This window comes from Mytilus trossulus, chromosome 2 (genome assembly GCF_036588685.1).
Source record: "Mytilus trossulus isolate FHL-02 chromosome 2, PNRI_Mtr1.1.1.hap1, whole genome shotgun sequence".
NCBI classification, from domain to species: Eukaryota; Metazoa; Mollusca; class Bivalvia; order Mytilida; family Mytilidae; genus Mytilus; species Mytilus trossulus.
Genome location: NC_086374.1, coordinates 66,904,610 through 66,922,625, shown reverse-complemented (window position 1 = coordinate 66,922,625; position 18,016 = coordinate 66,904,610). Strand labels below are relative to the sequence as shown.

At 30.1% G+C, this 18,016-nt stretch overlaps 1 protein-coding gene across 9 annotated transcripts in view; it reads left to right on the top strand.

The window, feature by feature from the left end:
- LOC134707840 (TBC1 domain family member 5-like) overlaps positions 1 to 18,016 on the top strand; it is a 42,122-nt gene that overhangs the window by 12,193 nt on the left and 11,913 nt on the right. For 5 of the 9 annotated variants that reach the window (XM_063567923.1, XM_063567922.1, XM_063567921.1 and 2 more), the window contains exons 5-18: positions 307 to 396; positions 1,511 to 1,585; positions 2,244 to 2,311; positions 5,777 to 5,879; positions 7,026 to 7,114; positions 8,666 to 8,686; positions 10,287 to 10,337; positions 10,855 to 10,924; positions 12,051 to 12,220; positions 12,690 to 12,832; positions 13,381 to 13,487; positions 14,177 to 14,249; positions 14,981 to 15,172; positions 17,593 to 17,855. In XM_063567923.1, the coding sequence (XP_063423993.1) occupies positions 307 to 396; positions 1,511 to 1,585; positions 2,244 to 2,311; positions 5,777 to 5,879; positions 7,026 to 7,114; positions 8,666 to 8,686; positions 10,287 to 10,337; positions 10,855 to 10,924; positions 12,051 to 12,220; positions 12,690 to 12,832; positions 13,381 to 13,487; positions 14,177 to 14,249; positions 14,981 to 15,172; positions 17,593 to 17,855 (1,515 nt within the window). Of the gene's footprint in view, positions 1 to 306; positions 397 to 1,510; positions 1,586 to 2,243; positions 2,312 to 2,735; positions 2,839 to 5,776; positions 5,880 to 7,025; positions 7,115 to 8,665; positions 8,687 to 10,286; positions 10,338 to 10,854; positions 10,925 to 12,050; positions 12,221 to 12,689; positions 12,833 to 13,380; positions 13,488 to 14,176; positions 14,250 to 14,980; positions 15,173 to 17,592; positions 17,856 to 18,016 lie in introns of all 9 variants that reach the window. The other 4 variants (XM_063567920.1, XM_063567925.1, XM_063567927.1 and 1 more) reach the window with 4 other exon arrangements.

Genomic DNA, 18,016 nt, shown 5'->3' with positions numbered 1-18,016 from the left:
ATTGACCAAATAGGGTATGATGGACTTTATTTCTTTTTAAATTTAGGATTGAGTCATTTAATAAGCAGGAATTTGAAAATAGCCAGTTAAACTGACTAGAAATCAGGATTATTTTTTTTGGTGATTGGCGAGTGGACACATTAAAATTTATTGGAATTCTGGTTTTGCTATTAACTTTCTCTGGATGTAGGGATGAGACCATATATATATTTAACAAAACTCATGACAAAAAGATGAAAAAAGTATATAAAAATATCAAATACATGTATTTATATATTAAAAAAATAATTTGATATTTGCTTTCAGGTTTTCCTAGAAGTTTTGCCTGATGATGTTAACTTGTGGGTATCTAAGACTAGGGAATGGAGGAATAAGTTTGATGATCTCAAAAACAGTGTAAGGATCTTTAATTGTAATGTAGTTTTGGGATGCAAGTTTTTATTATTTGTTTGACAGGATTGCTTCACTTGAGGAACAGATTCTGATTCAGCTGTAAGCAGTTGAGCTAGGGAATTACTTCATAAGCTTAGTTAATTAGATCTCTGACTTGTAATGTAGAGGGACTAGAGAAAAACAGTGTGATTTATGAATTTAAAAACATGCTCTCCAGTCACAGTTTATGCAAAAGTCTTGATTGTTAGTTTTCTTAATTTCTGATTAATTTGATATAGTGCTCAAATACATGAAAAAAAAAATAGATAACTTACGAAAAATCATGTACAGAGGGGGAATAGGACCTATATTGGGACTCTTGGATCATGTGTTTTTAAGCTCAGGATTTCGAGATTGACCCTTCGGGATCTGGGAATTCTTGTTTTTGAATTTCGAGACCTTGGGATTTCGTGTTTTAAGCTGGAGATTTCAGGATTTCATGTTTTTAAGCCCAGGAATTCCGGATCAGGACCCCTCCTACCCTCCCTCTGTACATGTACAAATATGGTTAATTATTCTGATGGGTTGCATTTGATACAAAAATGTATTGACAGGAGAAGATCTAGGAGCAGATCTTAACATGAAAACAAATGTAAAAGTAATTTAAAATGAGAGTACACCTCAAGCATGGAGAAACTTTATACAATCATCACACAGATACAAACACAGTCATGTCACCTATTTAAACAAAAAGCTTACAGATAAATTATTCAAAAAGATGTCCTGTAACCATATAAAGTTAGGCTCTAATTTTCATTTTAGTCAGAAATGCAGAGTTTTTGTGTAATGAGCTCAAGCAGTGACAATATTCTGTGGTTTCCTTATTATTCATTTGATTTCAATTTTTCGTGGTTACAGGTACAGAATTCAAACTTTCAACAAATTACAAATTTTCATACAGTTGTATAAAGGCTTCCAAAACAACAAAAAAATATCCATAAAAAAAAACAATTCCACATTCCATGAAAACTGGTTCCCCCAAAAAAATGAATCCCCAAGTGATTATTTTAGAATAGTTGATTAGATAAGATGATTAATAGTACTTTTCATTTGATTTATTTTCCATAATATATTTTAGTTAATAGTGAATCCTAGGAAGGCTGTAGACCATATAGATCTATGTGTCAACAATCCACTATCACAGGCAGATGAGGTAAGACAGGTTCAAGCACTAAATAGATATTAGAAGATGTGGTATGAGTGCCAATGAGACAACTCTCCATCCAAGTCACAATTGTACAAGAAAAACCATTATAGGTCAAAGTAAAGTCTTTAACATGGAACATGAACAGCAAGCTATAGAGGGCCCCAAAAATGACTAGTGTAAAACCATTCCAACAGGAAAACAACGGTCTAATCTATATAATAAATGAGAAATGAGAAACACTTTTGAACCATATCACTAAAGTATCTTGTCATTTTTACCATATCAACATCAGATGGACAAAATCTAATGAGAATCTGCAACTTAATGAGGCGAGTTGTAGCCAAGAAAGGTCCTTGAGTTTAAAAGACCATTGATAATCTGTTAATTATTTTCTCAACACTCTACTTTCTCCTTCCTTATGGCATTAGCAGTCGAATATGAATGTTCATATTTTGAAAAGAACATGACGCATAATTGCTTAATATCCAGTAGAAAAAAATCGTTTCATAGGAGGTATACAGTGTTATTTTAAATGTTTCATAGATATCTTCCCCTGGTACATGTTTGTAGGTACATGTACATGTATTAACTTTTTCACCCTTACACACTGTGTATATTTTAATCCAATGTTAACAGAGATGATATTTTAATAAATGTTTTACAGAGTCCATGGAATAGATTTTTCCAGGATAATGAACTGAGGCTGACCATTAAACAGGATGTAATAAGGACGTAAGTAGTTAATAAAAGTGATATTTTCAATGAAATGAAAATTGTGCTGTTTCAGACATCGATGATAGTATTGATATCAGTTATGGTTGCAAAGGCTATATCAAACCACTTATCTGTATGATGTCATGTCATCAATGGTTGCAAAGTCTTTTCAAAACCCTTATCTGTTTTATATCTTCTCACAAAAACATCTACTTGAGGTACCCTGTTGTAGAAATTTGATGTATAAAATTATTTTTCAAAACATTTTTTAAAATTAGTATATTCAGATCATACATAAAGTATATGTTCCTTTCACTATGGGTAAAAAATTTAGACAACAATCTTTAGCAACGTTAGCATTATTTTTATCCATTTATGCTATATATATAACGAACAATTTTTTTTAAGAACTTTTTTTATATTTTAATGCATAACATTTCAGTTATCCTAGAATAGAATTTTTCCAGTCAAATGCACTGAGAAATTTGATGGTGGATGTATTGTTTATCTTTGCAAAGATAAACCCTGAAATTTCATACCGACAGGTTTGACCATTATTTTCAACAGTGATATTTTTAAGTCTCTCTTTTTTTTCAGAGTCATTTTCTTAATTGCTTTTCTTTCCTTTCTAAGATATGTTTAATAAGATAAAAACTTTTTCTTCAAATGTTTCTTTTTATGAATAATTTAAGTCTAAAAAGAATCAACTGAATCAGAAATTCTTAATCTTTTTACAAGGTTATAAATCACATTAATGTCTGAAACAATTCTACACTGATTGAGATACATTTGTGCAAATATCACTTTCAGTATTGTATATATTTACAGCAAAAAGTCTCACATATAACATACATCCCATCTTCGCTAGCCAAGGGTTACAATCCACTCCCGCTCTCTTCACCCTTGGCGGATTGAGATAAAATTTCGGAGACACAAGGTAAGGAGTTTTATTGGTTGCAGTCAAAACTCACTGCATCCAATCAAAAAGCGCCTATAACATGATCACGTGTAAATGTAAAAAGTGTTTGTAAACAATTGCCACGTGTTTATTGTGCAAGAAAAATGGGCATGACTTTAATTTTCTGATAGATGGCGCAACATTGTTATCACAAATGTTTGCTCAATCTGCCAAGGGTGAAGAGAGAGGGAGTGGATCGTAACCCTTGGCTAGCGAAAATGCATACATCCTGAAAGGAGGATAAAAGTATCTAGGTTAAATTATGTAACAAGTTTGCATATATAGTGAATATTCCTATAAACTGAGGCAAATCAATAACATATGCAAATGAAAGGAAAGCAATGTTTTGTTTCAATTATTTTTTCTTTTCTTACTATCAGTATGTCATATAGCTTGTTTTATTACATAACATAAAGGTTTATGTTGTTTTCCACTAGGTGATGATACACTAAAAATAGATTGTCTATAAAAGCTAATAGATTTCCATAAACAATTTTAAAATTCTTAAAAAGATAAGTTTCTAAAGAATTTTGTATTGTTTATTGCTTTCTGTAATATTTCTTTGTTATTTTGACATGAAACTATGGAAAACAATTTGGAATCATATGAATGTATTTAGTTATGTACATGTATTGCAACATGATATATTTTTTTTAAATGTTTTTCAGTGTTTTGTCTTTATCTTTCCTCAAATGAAGTGTATTCTGAATACTTTCACTTTCCTTTCTTTTTTACATTATATACAGGTCATTCTAACCATGAGATGGAATTTGAACTTTCAGCAAATGTAGCCAAACATCATATTGTTTTATTGTTCTTTTTAAGGGCATTAACATTTAACATTTTTATACACTGTTATATTAGTATTCATGGTTCTGTGAAGCTAGAAGAGTATAAGACTTAGCTCCCTTTTTATGCCCCACCTACGATAATAGAGGGGCATTATGTTTTCTGGTCTGTGCGTCCGTTCGTCCATCTGTCCTTATGCTTCAGGTTAAAGTTTTTGGTCAAGGTAGTTTTTGATGAAGTTGAAGTCCAATCAACTTGAAACTTAGTACACATGTTCCTTATGATATGATCTTTCTATTTTTTAAACCAAATTAAACTTTTGATCCCAATTTCACGGTCCACTGAACATAGAAAATGAAAGTGCATGTTTCAGGTTAAGGTTTTTGGTCAAGGTAGTTTTTGATGAAGTTGAAGTCCAATCAACTTGAAACTTAGTACACATGTTCCTTATGATATGATCTTTTTAATTTTTTAACCAAATTAAACTTTTGACCCCAGTTTCACGGTCCACTGAACATAGAAAATGAAAGTGCATGTTTCAGGTTAAAGTTTTTGGTCAAGGTAGTTTTTGATGAAGTTGAAGTCCAATCAACTTGAAACTTAGTACACATGTTCCTTATGATATTATCTTTCTAATTTTAATGCCTTATTATATTTTTTATCCAATTTCATGGTCCATTGAACATGGAAAATGATAGTGCGAGTGGGGCATTCGTGTACTTTGGACACATTCTTGTTCAATCCTCAGTCAATATATGAAACTTTCGCTCAGTAATTGTCTGTATATTGCTTTCAAATTATTTAAAGACTTACTTAGAGCAATAGTAACTTGCAAGGCCCTTCATATTTTGACATTATTTTTTAATCAATTTTTGAATAGCACAATAGAAGACCTATATGATCATTAAAAATATTTTTTACAGTTTCTAAATGTGGTGGAGGTCATATCTATAGTTTTGCCAAGACAGAAATTCTTAAACTTTTTTTTTTGTCATGTTTGTCTGAATCTTATACTGTAAATTCAGAAACTAGTGTGATTTTTTTTTATTGTTGAGAAAAATGTGACGGGTTTGTAAATGCATTTTTGATTTTTTTTTAGATGAATTAAAACAGATTTTTCTCAAAATTGTAAAAATTAAAATCTCATTGAAGTCTAAAATGACAAAATCACAATAATAAATGCACACAATCATCTCTGAATTTACAGTATGCAAACATTTTATATCTGTTGCCATTATAATTATAAAGACAGCTAAATAAAACTTGGCAAAACTTCTGCTATTTTAAATGTACTTTTCATTGAGCAAGTGATGAAAATATAAGTTAAGAGAAGTAACTACTATAAACCAACTTATTTTCTCGAGCGATTTATTTTCCCGAGCGATTTATTTTTCGCGAGGAGAAAAATAATGTGAATATAAAACGTCCCCAATAAATAAATATTTGTTAATCTACATCAAATAAATAAAAAAAATCGTGAATTTTAAAAGCCGTGAAATGGACTAGAATTGATATCTGCGAAAATAAGTTGGTTTACAGTATGTTCAGACTTTGGGATTTGATTATAAAATTTGAAATTTTCATATTTGTGAGAAGTGCAGTTATAATAATTCACTATCTATCTGCTTGATGTGATGTGTATTGTGTGTTTTTCTGTTAGATAACTATGGGTATTTTTTATTTGTTTATGTGTTCTGCATGTTGTCACTGTAATCTGTATATGTGTTTATTTCTAGTTTTCCTGAGGTGCAGTTTTTTCAGTCTGAAGAAATACAAGAACGAATGATAGACCTTCTTTTTATCCTCTGTAAAACTAGGTCAACTATTTCTTATAAACAGGTACTTTGTGTGGTGAAACAGTGTATGTATCTATAATAAAATCCCAGCTTGCTATAACATTGCATGTGGCAAAAAAATACTGTAAAAGTTTATGTAATACTTACTTAGTTTTTAACTACAGATATATGCAATAATAAATGCAAAATATAGAATTAATAATCATAACTAACATTAGGAGAATAATATTTAACTTAAATTTAAAAATGCCACTTTTAAACTGTTTTTAATACAGTGTACACATAGAAAAGTTATGTTAAGGTCATGATTCAAGATCAAGGAAAGAATATTTTTTTTTTTTTGGATGACATGTTCTAATAAGTTACAGGGACTTTTTGCGTGTCACTTCAAGTCTTCCAATGTTTGAAACTGTCACATTATCTAAGAGAAACTCAAGTAGTATGAAAGAAAACAAAGTAATGCAAAAATACTATTGGCACAGCATATCTTAAAATTCAAGCAAAAAATATCTTTGTTTTGGTCAAATAAGGGAATAATTGTAGGATGTACAGATTACAATTGAGAATGGAAATGGGGAATGTGTCAAAGAGACAACAACCTGTCCATAGAATAGACAACAGCAGAAGGTCACCAACAGGTCTACAATGCAGTGATGAAATTCCCGCACCCAGAGGCGTCCTTCAGCTGGCCCCTAAACAAATATATATACTAGATGTATTTATGAGATAAAGAAAGAATGATTCTATATATAATGTGCATACTAATATTACCTGTTTTATAGATAGATTTAGTATGCAAGCATCTTATGGTCATAATATTTCTAATAATTATTTTGAAACATTTTACTTATCCTTTTATTATGTTGATAATTGATGAAACATTATGCCTGGCTATGTCCTTTCTATAAAACAAAAATGCATTCATTAGGACTTAATAGAAGGAATTATTTTTCTAAGACTACTCCTCCTTTAGAAATGTTATAAAAACAAGGTCCTTTCTGTAGAAATTAACTAAAATTTTCCTTAGTTGATCTGCTTTAAGAAATAATTCAAACTGTAATTGGTAAAAGTGTCTCATTTCATTGGCATTCTAAATGGTTAAGCTTTTTTGATAAGCACATAATGTTTATTAAAAATAAAAATTTATAGACGTATAGATTTTGGTATCATAATTTTCAATGTATTGTAGGGCATGCATGAACTTCTTGCTCCTCTCGTGTTTGTTCTACACTGTGACCACCAAGCTTTCCTACATGCTTCAGAAGTAGAATCTTTGGGGTAGGTATATAGCTATACATAGTTTGTAAGCCTGCAGTGTTTGGTATCTGAAATAGAAGTGAAATTAATTTTATTTTAAATTTAAAATAAAAAGCTAGGATGTTGCTGTGGAATACAGTTTAATATAGGGCCATATGAGGTAAACATAGAAATAGATCAGAGAACATCTGGTGGGACTCCACCAAAACATAAACTTGGGAGAAAATACTCAAACATACCAACATTTAGAAAACAATTACTATCCACACTGATCCGTGTCCACACTTGTTTAAATGAAAAAAATATCAAAATCTTGAAAAAAAATTGATGTGAAAATTCAATTATGATAATACCAAAAAAGTCAAAAGAATTTCACAATGAAATCTTTTTCATACTTAAGAGATTATGTACTTCTACACTGAAACAATAAGAGATCTGTAATTATATCACAGTGGTGTCAAATCATGTTATAGTTTGACATAATTTTATTTTACAAAAGCAATTAAGATCAGTTTTCATTTACGGGAAAGGTTCTCAAGTGAAACTTCTTGAGGATCTTGTAGAGAGTTTTAAATTTTGTTGAATTTTAGATGTAACAGAAATTAGGTCACACAAACATATTTAAGTGAAACTAGTGTTCTGCATACTTAAAAATTTAATACTATACGATGCCTTGAAATGCATACAAAATAATAAAATGAATTGAAATTTCAAGTTATTTTTGTGTTGATTTTTTTTAAAATTATGATGAAGTAAATTTTTGATAATTTTTTTAAATATCTTACAGAAATGGAGAACTACCAGTTTTCTGGTATATTATTATTTTTTCTCAATTTTACCTTTATCTAGGACTTTTATTTATATATAGAATTACACCTTTCCAAATGATATATATCAATTCCTTTATAGCTGTTTGTCTTATTGCTTTTGTCCAAAAACATATATACCAAGCACTTATTTGAATACAGCTTTCTATATTATGGTCACCGAACAGTAACTTGGTAATGTCATATTGTTTTGGGTAAAATTTTAAATAAAGCTATTATATGTGGAACTTTAAGAATAAAGTTACCCAAAAAAAATTATTAAACAGTTAATAAATTTCTCTTATATTTATTTGAAATAATCATTGCATCATAAAATTATTTTTGAGATATTCATCATTATAGGTGTGAAAGTTTTGTAAATATCCTACAATTGCAAAATCACACTTAAGGCATAAAAGCTGTATTTGAAAATGTATTGTTTATACTTCTAACATAGAAGTAGATAATTTACTACATAGAAACTATGTCATCCCCTAACTTTTGAATACATAGACTTTGCCAATGAATGTGTTTTTTAATCTTGAAATTGTACTTGCCACTTGGAAAGCCAATATTTGTTTTGAAAATATTTGAAAACTTCAACTACAGTTATCTTATATTTGATATTATGAAAAATAAAAACAGCACTTTACAAATTTGTTGTATCTGAAACATAATGAGAAGTCAAGTATGACATGCAGTGGAATATAGATAAATCGCATAAATGTATTTGTTAGGAGAATTTTAACATAATTTACCTTTTCAGTTTGATACCTACCTACCACAGGTGATAGTTTATATTGCTTGTTTTAATCATGCCTCTGTTTCTTCTGGTGAAGGTTTTTCTTCTTCTAATTTAATTCAAATTTCTCTGCTTTCTGATCATTTGTGACCTATTATTAAAAATTAAACATAGGATAGATAGTTTTGTTTACAAGACCGAAATTTAAATAACTTTATGTAATCGCTATTTTTTGAAAATTTTATTTTGATCTTACTGGCTGATCATTTCCCTTCGCAGCCTAGTAGAGTATTATATACACAAAAAAATATCACTAGAAAATATGTCCATGAAATTAAAATGTCAAGATTTATATTTTCATACAGTGATGTTTTATTTAAAAAAAAATCTTAATAGAATTAAAGAATAACAAGAACATTCGCTACACACACATCTAATTAACTATATAAAACTCTAGGTATACATGAAACTGCATGCTAATATAATCATTTAATGATCAAACTCATTTAGCTTTTGAAAGAGAACTATTTAATTAAAAAAAATTGTTGCTTGTTCTAAATCTTTCCAAGAAGTACAAAATAGTCGAAAGGATTCCAATTTGGTGAAAAACCTGTCATCAAAAACACTTCATGTAGACTGTGTAATAGTTATTTTGTAGCAAAAAAAGTCAATGCAAAATAACAGCAAAGAGGTGTAGGAGATTGGGGGTAAAAAAGCAACATAACCTATTTAATTTTAGATCCCATAAACAGTAATATTTTAGAGATAGAAAAAAAAGTGTTGAAGACAAATTGAATAGTCCTATTATTATTCTGACAATCTAAATGTGGAAACTTAAAAAAAAAGAAAAAAATCAAAGAAATAGGAGCATCATGGTCCATTTTTGTTGTTGATGATAACCAAATTTTTAGAACTATAATTTCTAAACCCCTTTGATTTCTTCTGGCAATTTGAAGATCAGATATATATGGTTACTGTTAGATCTGTACAAATATTTGGACAAACTCAAAGCCTTAATTCCTAATCTCCTTTACTAATGATGTATTGAGGATAATTAAAGGATGTGGCTAAAAAGGACATGGCTACATGGAGAATTTGAGGCAATTTACAAGTTAAACTTGCTTAAAAAATATTGCTATGTTAACACTCTCTAGTATCTTGTTCTTCAATTGCCTGCCAAAATCAATTTGACAATATGATGACTTGTATATTCATATCTGTCTGAAAACTTAAACATAATGCATAAATAGTATTCATTGCATGAATAGATTAATATTCTAGTGACTCTTGCTATATAATTGAGTGTATGTTAACGAAAGATAAGCACTGCAAAAGTTCCCTGCTTAATTAAATACCAGTATTAAAAAAATATTTACATTTTGTGAAAGGGTTTCTTTTATTTTGACAGCTGTGTGTCTATCAGGATTGGATGTTTTTTCAACCAGACTGTCAGTTAAAATGACCAAATATAAGCTTACCAAAGAAATAAGTTATTTTCAAAATAGTATTTAAGATAGAACATATTGGATAAAACATTAATTCTAAACTTTTTATGACTTAACAAGAATTTTCCTATTTGAATAACATAAATATAAAAGTTTCAAAAGTATGAAACAATATTGATAATGCTTTATTTTGTTTTCAGGGATATCATAAAGGAAGTTATGAATCCATCCTATCTGGAACATGATGCATAGTAAGTGAAAAAGGGGAAAAAGTGCCAATGGGAAAGAAGGGAGGAATGCAAAAACTGTTATGATCTCGCTATGGTTAAAAAAATGACAAATAGACAAGTTACAGAAAAAAAAGCGAATGAATTTGTAACATGAATCCCATCATAAATTGAAGACAAACTCAGTTTCTGGTAAACATAAAACAACTGTTATGGCAGATGTGTTTAACTCCTATATTAATTGACTAGGATTGTAAATGTTCCTGCTAAGGTTGTTATTCACTGTTGGCACTCAGGATTCCACCATAAATAAAAACTGACCCCAGGATATAGCTTTAATATAGTGCTGGGAGTGGTGTTGAACACCAGCAATCAATCAATCAGAAAATTATTTGGCTCATTGATTTCAACCTTTTTCACTATCTAGAGTTGTAAAGATTTATTTTCTTTATTCTTCAATGAACTAATGTCGTTTTAAATTGTTTGGGAAACAATGTACATAAAATACATTATAAATTGATTTTGATGGATTTTTTTCCAGTGCTATGTTGTCACAAATAATGGAAACTGTTGAACCTTGGTATGTGTCTAAAGATCCACCACAGTGTAGGGTAAGTTAACAGAGTTATGTCTATTAAGTTCTTAAAGAGAAGCAAATGATACTTTATGGAACATCAAACTCAGAAGTCTAAACTGAACTGACAATGCCATGTAAAAAAAACAAACAAAAGACAAACAGCAGTATCCGAAACATGACATAGAAAAACTTAAGACTGAGCAACAACAAAAACCAGAAGTGATCTTTGGTGCTCTTGAAAGATAAGAAGATCCTGCTCCACATGTGGCACATGTCCTAAGTTATTGTTTGGTTAGTTGTAGGTTTGGTATGATTTCACAGCTTCTCCATACTAAATTTTTCAAAAAATGTTAGTGTCACAAGATCACTAATTATAGCTATGTGGATTAAAAAGAAATAATATTTATTTCAGCCAATATTTCCATTTTAGGTTACCTTAGCCTTAGATTTTGATCTGTTTAGAATAAATTCTCTGTATCACAGTACCTAATTGATACTCTATGTATCAGACATTTCAAATAGATGTAATAATGAGACATCACATAGATTTTGAAGTTACAGTAGAGAATGATGTCTTGTTAGAAGGTCTTGACACAGAGTTGACAGAAATGCTTTCTGTTGAACTTGCTGTAAAAATTTATGTCTTAACCTTTAAAACAAATTTATTATTCATACGTGTACATGCTGTAAGGAAAGGTTATAGATGTCATGTTCATTAGATGTGTCTACATTTTCACTATGTCTCAAGTTTAAAATTTGAATCCTTTAAAGATTCAATGTGTTTTGTAGATTTTTTTAATTGACTTTACTGAAAAATTACCATTTATTCTAGCACTATTGCTATTCTTTATCAAGCTATATATAGACAATGTATGGAATGTATTCACAGTCACTTTATTTCAATAATATCTCAGTCTTTGCTGTTAGTAATCTATACAATTTATTGAAGTTATTCAGAGTCACTTTATTTTGTCAATTTCCCATTCTGTATGATAATATTACAATATATATATGTACAAAATATAGTATTTATAGACTTGAAGTATACTTAATATTGATATTTATATATATAATAAAAACTATAACACAAATTCCAATACGTTTCGGCCATTACAGCCTTCTTCATTGGAATAAATTACAACATTTATATATTTATACAGGGTAAGGAGAGAATGACAACTACACCATTTGCCAGACCCCAGGATTTAAACCCATCTAATGCAATAGTTAGTAAACTAACCAGGATACAGGACTATATCCTGAAGAAGTTTGATGTAGAATTACACATGCATCTTGACAGACTAGAAATACCTCCACAGATATATGGCATGTTAGTAAACTTGTTCCAATTGTATTGATTTATAAACAAGAAGATGTGGTATGATTACTAATGAGGCAACTCTCTGCTAGAGTGACAAAGATGTTAACAACTATAGGTCACCATTCTCAATGATACTACCTTCAACAATGATCAAAACCTATACTGTATAGTAACCTTTAAAAGATCCCTAAATGACAAAATGTAAAACAATTCACAAAAGATTAAAAAAAAATGGCCTGATTTATGTTCAGGACAATACTAAAAGGAAAAACAAACATGATAATCACTAGATACCATACTACGACAACCCTCGAAATTACAGGCACCTGACTTGGGATAAAGACATAGAAAGTAGTGGGGTAAAATTTGAAAACTTATTTAAACACATATTTTTCAAGTATTTTCCCTACAATAATTTAAACAAGGCCTGATTATTCACTGTTATTCATTTTATGTTTTTGTTTTCCCTGTTTATTAGTCGCTGGATTCGGTTGTTATTTGGAAGAGAGTTCCCAATGCAGGACTTGTTGGTATTATGGGATGCCTTGTTTGCTGATGGTATTGGGTTTGATCTGGTTGACTTCATCTTTGTTGCCATGTTACTGTACATAAGAGATTTGTGTAAGATTATACAGATGTTATGAGTAGCAATGATATTAATTTATTAATGAGGGTCTGGATAGGGTTGACATACAGAACAGTATATAGAATAATTGACCAAAAACATAAAGAAAAGAGTTCTTCTAAAAAATAAAATTCAGTGCAAAAATTTTAATTTGAGAAATTTATTTTTAGTTTAACACATTGGAAACTAGAAAATTATATATGAATCATAGTCAAGATACACCATATGTGAACTTAGAAAGCGTATTATAAAAAAATAATAAGATGAAAATTAATTTTTGTGGCAAGAATCACTTTATTTATTGCCATCTGTGATTACCGAGAATGCTGATTTTCTTTACAACAATCTTCTTATGTTTCAGTGCTTGCCAGTGATTACCCACAATGCCTTATTTTCTTGACAACAATCTTCTTATGTTTCAGTGCTTACCAGTGATTACCCACAATGCCTAATTTTCTTGACAACAATCTTTCTATGTTTCAGTGCTTGCCAGTGATTACCCACAATGCCTTATTTTCTTGACAACAATCTTTCTATGTTTCAGTGCTTGCCAGTGATTACCCTCAATGCCTCAATTGTCTAATGAGGTATCCTCCTGTTGGTGATGTCCACTACTTGATAGAAAAAGCTAGATATCTGAGAGACCCAAATGTATGAAAGTACTGTAATATAGAAATAGTCAGTTTGCTAATTAACAATTTGATTCCCTAATTACACACTTTTAACACTGATTGTTTCCCTTTGCCCAACATAGACTGGTTCTCTACCTAACAAAATGGAGGGATGCCCATGCATAGCATTTATAAGTTTAAAGTGATATATAGGTGTTTTAACCAAATCCTAATTAAGATAGATATCGATATCAAAAGTTATTTGCTTATCAAAGAATTAAATGGAATGAAAATATTTGAAATTTTTTTATAGATTAAAAATTATACGAACAGATAAGTTTTATATTTCTGCTTCTCTCATTGTCAATGAAAATCTATTTCCATCCTTATTTTGCTTGCTGTAGATTGACTTTTCACCAATATATTTATTAACCGGTAAGAACACAACAACATATTTCTCATAAATAGGCAATGTTTTAACTCTCAACTAATGTCAATCTTGATTTCACAAATAAAGTATGGGGTAACTAACTGAAATCAAGTTTTAATTATATAACTTAAGCATACTGGAAATAAAATGATTATTAGCTTTGTTATTTTGGATTAATTTTGTTGAAGATAGGTGGGACTAGCATTTTTAAATGTTTATTAATCAGCTGCTTCAATAAATAGCTCAGAATATGTATTTACATTTCTTGTATAATAAGTAGGTACATATTTTATTTTTAGAGTCATCCAAGACCACCAAACTATACATACCAAAATGTGAATATAGTAAAGTCTCCATCAGTCAGGAACAAACGTATGTAACACTTGATTATATTGTATAGACCTTACCAATTTATATATCAGCTTATAGAAATACACCGCAGATATATCAGATATCACTTGCATATGGCTCTGTAAAAAACTGGGAACCAGATTGAATGAAAGAATCAGTAAATACAGGGGATTTTTTTAAGGAATGTGTGGGTGGAATTTTTTTTTATGTAATCAGCTCTTCACACATTTACTAACATAATTTTTAAAAAATCACAGAAAATTTGCAAATGTTTTTCATATATTTGTTTGTATTATTACTCTATTTGCCAAAAAAAGAAGAAAAGGTACTGTAAACCAACTTATTTTCATTAGCAATTTATTTTCGTGAATTTCGCAGATAGAAAAATAACGTGAATATAAATCGTTGCGAACTTGTAAAACTTGGATCTTATCTAATTAATAAAAACCAGGTAAATTGAAAAATACAAAATTAAACAGCCTTGAAGTGGTCTAAAGGGACAAAACGTGAAATAAAGTATCATAGAAAACAAGTTGGTTCACAGTTATTAATAGTTCTGATCAATGCTCACAGTGTAGAACCCCTCCACTTTTTATGGTGTCAGGATAACAGTACTAAGAAGTAGAAAGTAGATCAAATTGATTTTATTATATAAGTAAGAGAGGTTCAGCAACCATTTAGACTTTACTTTATATATATATAGAGCTAGTTGTAGATAATGCCACGCTATGCTAATGCTAATTATATTCTAGCTATACCTGCTTCTAATTCTTCCATTGTCACCACTAATACCACTAACAAACCTTCCATGACAACTAGCTGGTCCAGTTTCAGTAGAAGAATGTCTGGTTCCAGGCCAAAGACATTAATTGTATCATCTGACAAACAGAAAATGTACAAGTCCACTAGTGTTCCAATGAACCTTCAGACTGATATTTCTCCAGGTAAAAAAAGGGTTTTCTTTATTTCAGTTTTAAATTTTTGGGGTTTTTAGCTCATCACTTGGCGTCCATCGTTGTCTGTTGTCGTTCGTCTGGTGTAAACTATTTAAAACATCTTCTCCTCTGAAACTACTGAACCAATTCCAACCAAACTTTAGCCGAATGATCCTTAGGGTATCTGGAATAAAGTTTGTGTTTTATTTTCTGTTTCGTCAAAAAACATAGCCGCCATGGCTAAAAATAGAACATTGGGGTAAAATGCAGATTTTGGCTTATATCTCAAAAACCAAGCAGTTAGAGCAAATCTGACGGGGTTAAGGTGTCTATAAGGTAATTTTATATCGGCTCTGAAATTTTCAGATGAATCTAATACCTTATTGTTGGGTTGCTGCCACTAAATTGGTTATTTTAAGGAAATTTTGCAGTTTTTGGTTATTATCTTGAATGGTATTAATGCTAAAGGTAAACTGAAAACAGCAAATATGTTCAGCAAGATCTACAAATAAGTTTTTTTATGACCAAAATTGTCAATTGACCCCTTAAAGAGTTATTGCCCTTAAAGGAAAATTTGACACAATTTGTTTATCATGTTTTCTAACTTTAAAAAATCTTCTCCTCTGAAACCACTGAACCAATTCCAACCAAACTTAAGCTGAATGATCCTTAGGGTGTCTAGAATAAAGTTTAAATTTTATTTTTCGTCAAAAAACATGGCCGCCATGGTTAAAAATAGAACATAGGGGTAAAATGCAGTTTTTGGCTGATATTTCAAAAATCAAAGTAGTTAGAGCAAATCTGACATAGGTAAAAGTGTTCTTAAGTTAAAGTTCTATCAGCCCTGAAATTTCAGATGAACCTAATAACCCATTGTTGGGTTTTTGCCACTAAATTGATAATTTTAAGAATATTTTGCAGTTTTTGTTTATTATCTTGAAAAGTATTAATGATAAAGATAAGCTGTAAACTATAAATATGTTCAACAAAGTAAGATCTACAAATAAGTTTATATAACCAAAATTGTCAATTGACCCCTTAAAGAGTTATTGCCCTTTAAGGACAATTTTACACCATTTGTTTATTATGTTTTCTAACTTTAAAAATCTTCTCCTCTAAAACTACTGAACCAATTTCAACCAAATTTAAGCTGAATGATCCTTATGGTATCTAGAAAAAAATTGTATTTTATTTTAAGTTTCTTAAAAAACATGGCCGCCATGGCTAAAAATAGAACATAGGGTTAAAATGCAGTTTTTGGCTTATATATATCTCAAAAACCAAATCATTTAGAGCAAATCTGACATGGGATAAAAGTGTTCATTAGGTCAAGTTCTATCAGCCCTGAAATTTTTAGATCAATCTAACAACCCATTGTTGGGTAGCTGCCACTAAATCGGTAATTTTAAGGAAATTTTGCAGTACATGTATTTGGTAATCATCTTAAATATTATAAATGTTAAAGATAAGCTGTAAACACGATGAAATTGAACACTTAACTCTTAAACGAAAGATAAATGCCAAAAAATCAAAGTGAGCGATTCAGGCTCTTGAGAGCCTCTTGTTTTTTGTCCAAAGCACTAATATTTTAAATTGTATATATATTTATATTTGTTAACAGATAATTTATGATAAATTATAAAGAAAAAGATGTAGCAGAGGCTAAGTGTAGTAAGACAAAGATGCAATAACAAACATTAGCCAAAAAAACATATGTAGATTGTTTTACCATACAATGAACTATAAATGATACTCAGAAATTACACAGGTATAACATTTGTACCGGTATACTAACACAACTTACTGCATGTTTATAGAATAACCTTCTGCTGGAACAGTCTAGAACAAGTTAATTGTTTGATGTCTAACAGCAAGATGCATTGAGTGTGTAGGTAAAGGTAATATCTTTGACTAGCTTGCTTGCTAGCTGAACCGTGAAGTCATTATTAGGTAAGGTAAACTACCCTCTGTTTGGAGTAATTTAGTCTTACAGATGGATGGATTGGTTATCTGTCAGACTAGTCTACTCTTAAAGGAGGGTAGTATACCTAAAAAAAAATTGTGGTCCAATGCAGATTTGAATCGGAGAATAACAGATAAATTGAATATTTATCTGCATTTCAACCAGTTTGAGGACTGATACCTTTTTACAAGAAGCTCCTATAATTCCTTCTGTTTGAATGAGTTCAGATTATAAATGTAATTTTAAGAAATATCTTTAAGTTTTTTATATATTCACCATAGCATGATTTTCCACGGTTTAAATTATATCCAATAATGGAATCTGGAATGATATCAAACAAGGCCACAACCAGGAAAAGAATTTATGCAACTTTTCATATATATGCCCCATTTTAAATAATATTTTAATGAATATTAATTAAAGTTAAATTATCTGAGTAAATAAAAGATTTTGTGCATTTCTCCAGGAACTCCACAGTATCCAAAACAGAAGAGAGGATCTTCTGCAAGTTTGTCACAGGTGGAAGATGGTTATTTCAAATCTGGAAATTCAACACCGTCTGCAACTAGGATAGAAACATCTGGAAATGCAGCATCTTCTATGGCAAGAATTGAATCTTCTGGCAGACGATCATCTGGGCTCAGTCCAAATTCTGATGATGGGGCTGGCAGCATGTCAAAGTTTGCCACCTTGCCAAGTCCAAAAGGGAAAGGAAAGAAGGTTAATAAGGTATGGATAATTTACAAAACACTGCCAAAATATTCAAATTTTAAAGTAAATTTGGATTTTATTAGATAAATACTTACCATCATAAATTCTGAGTGTAACCCCAATTGCGTCATAGGTCAGATGGAAAATCCCAACTAAAAATAAACGTATTCTCACTGGTC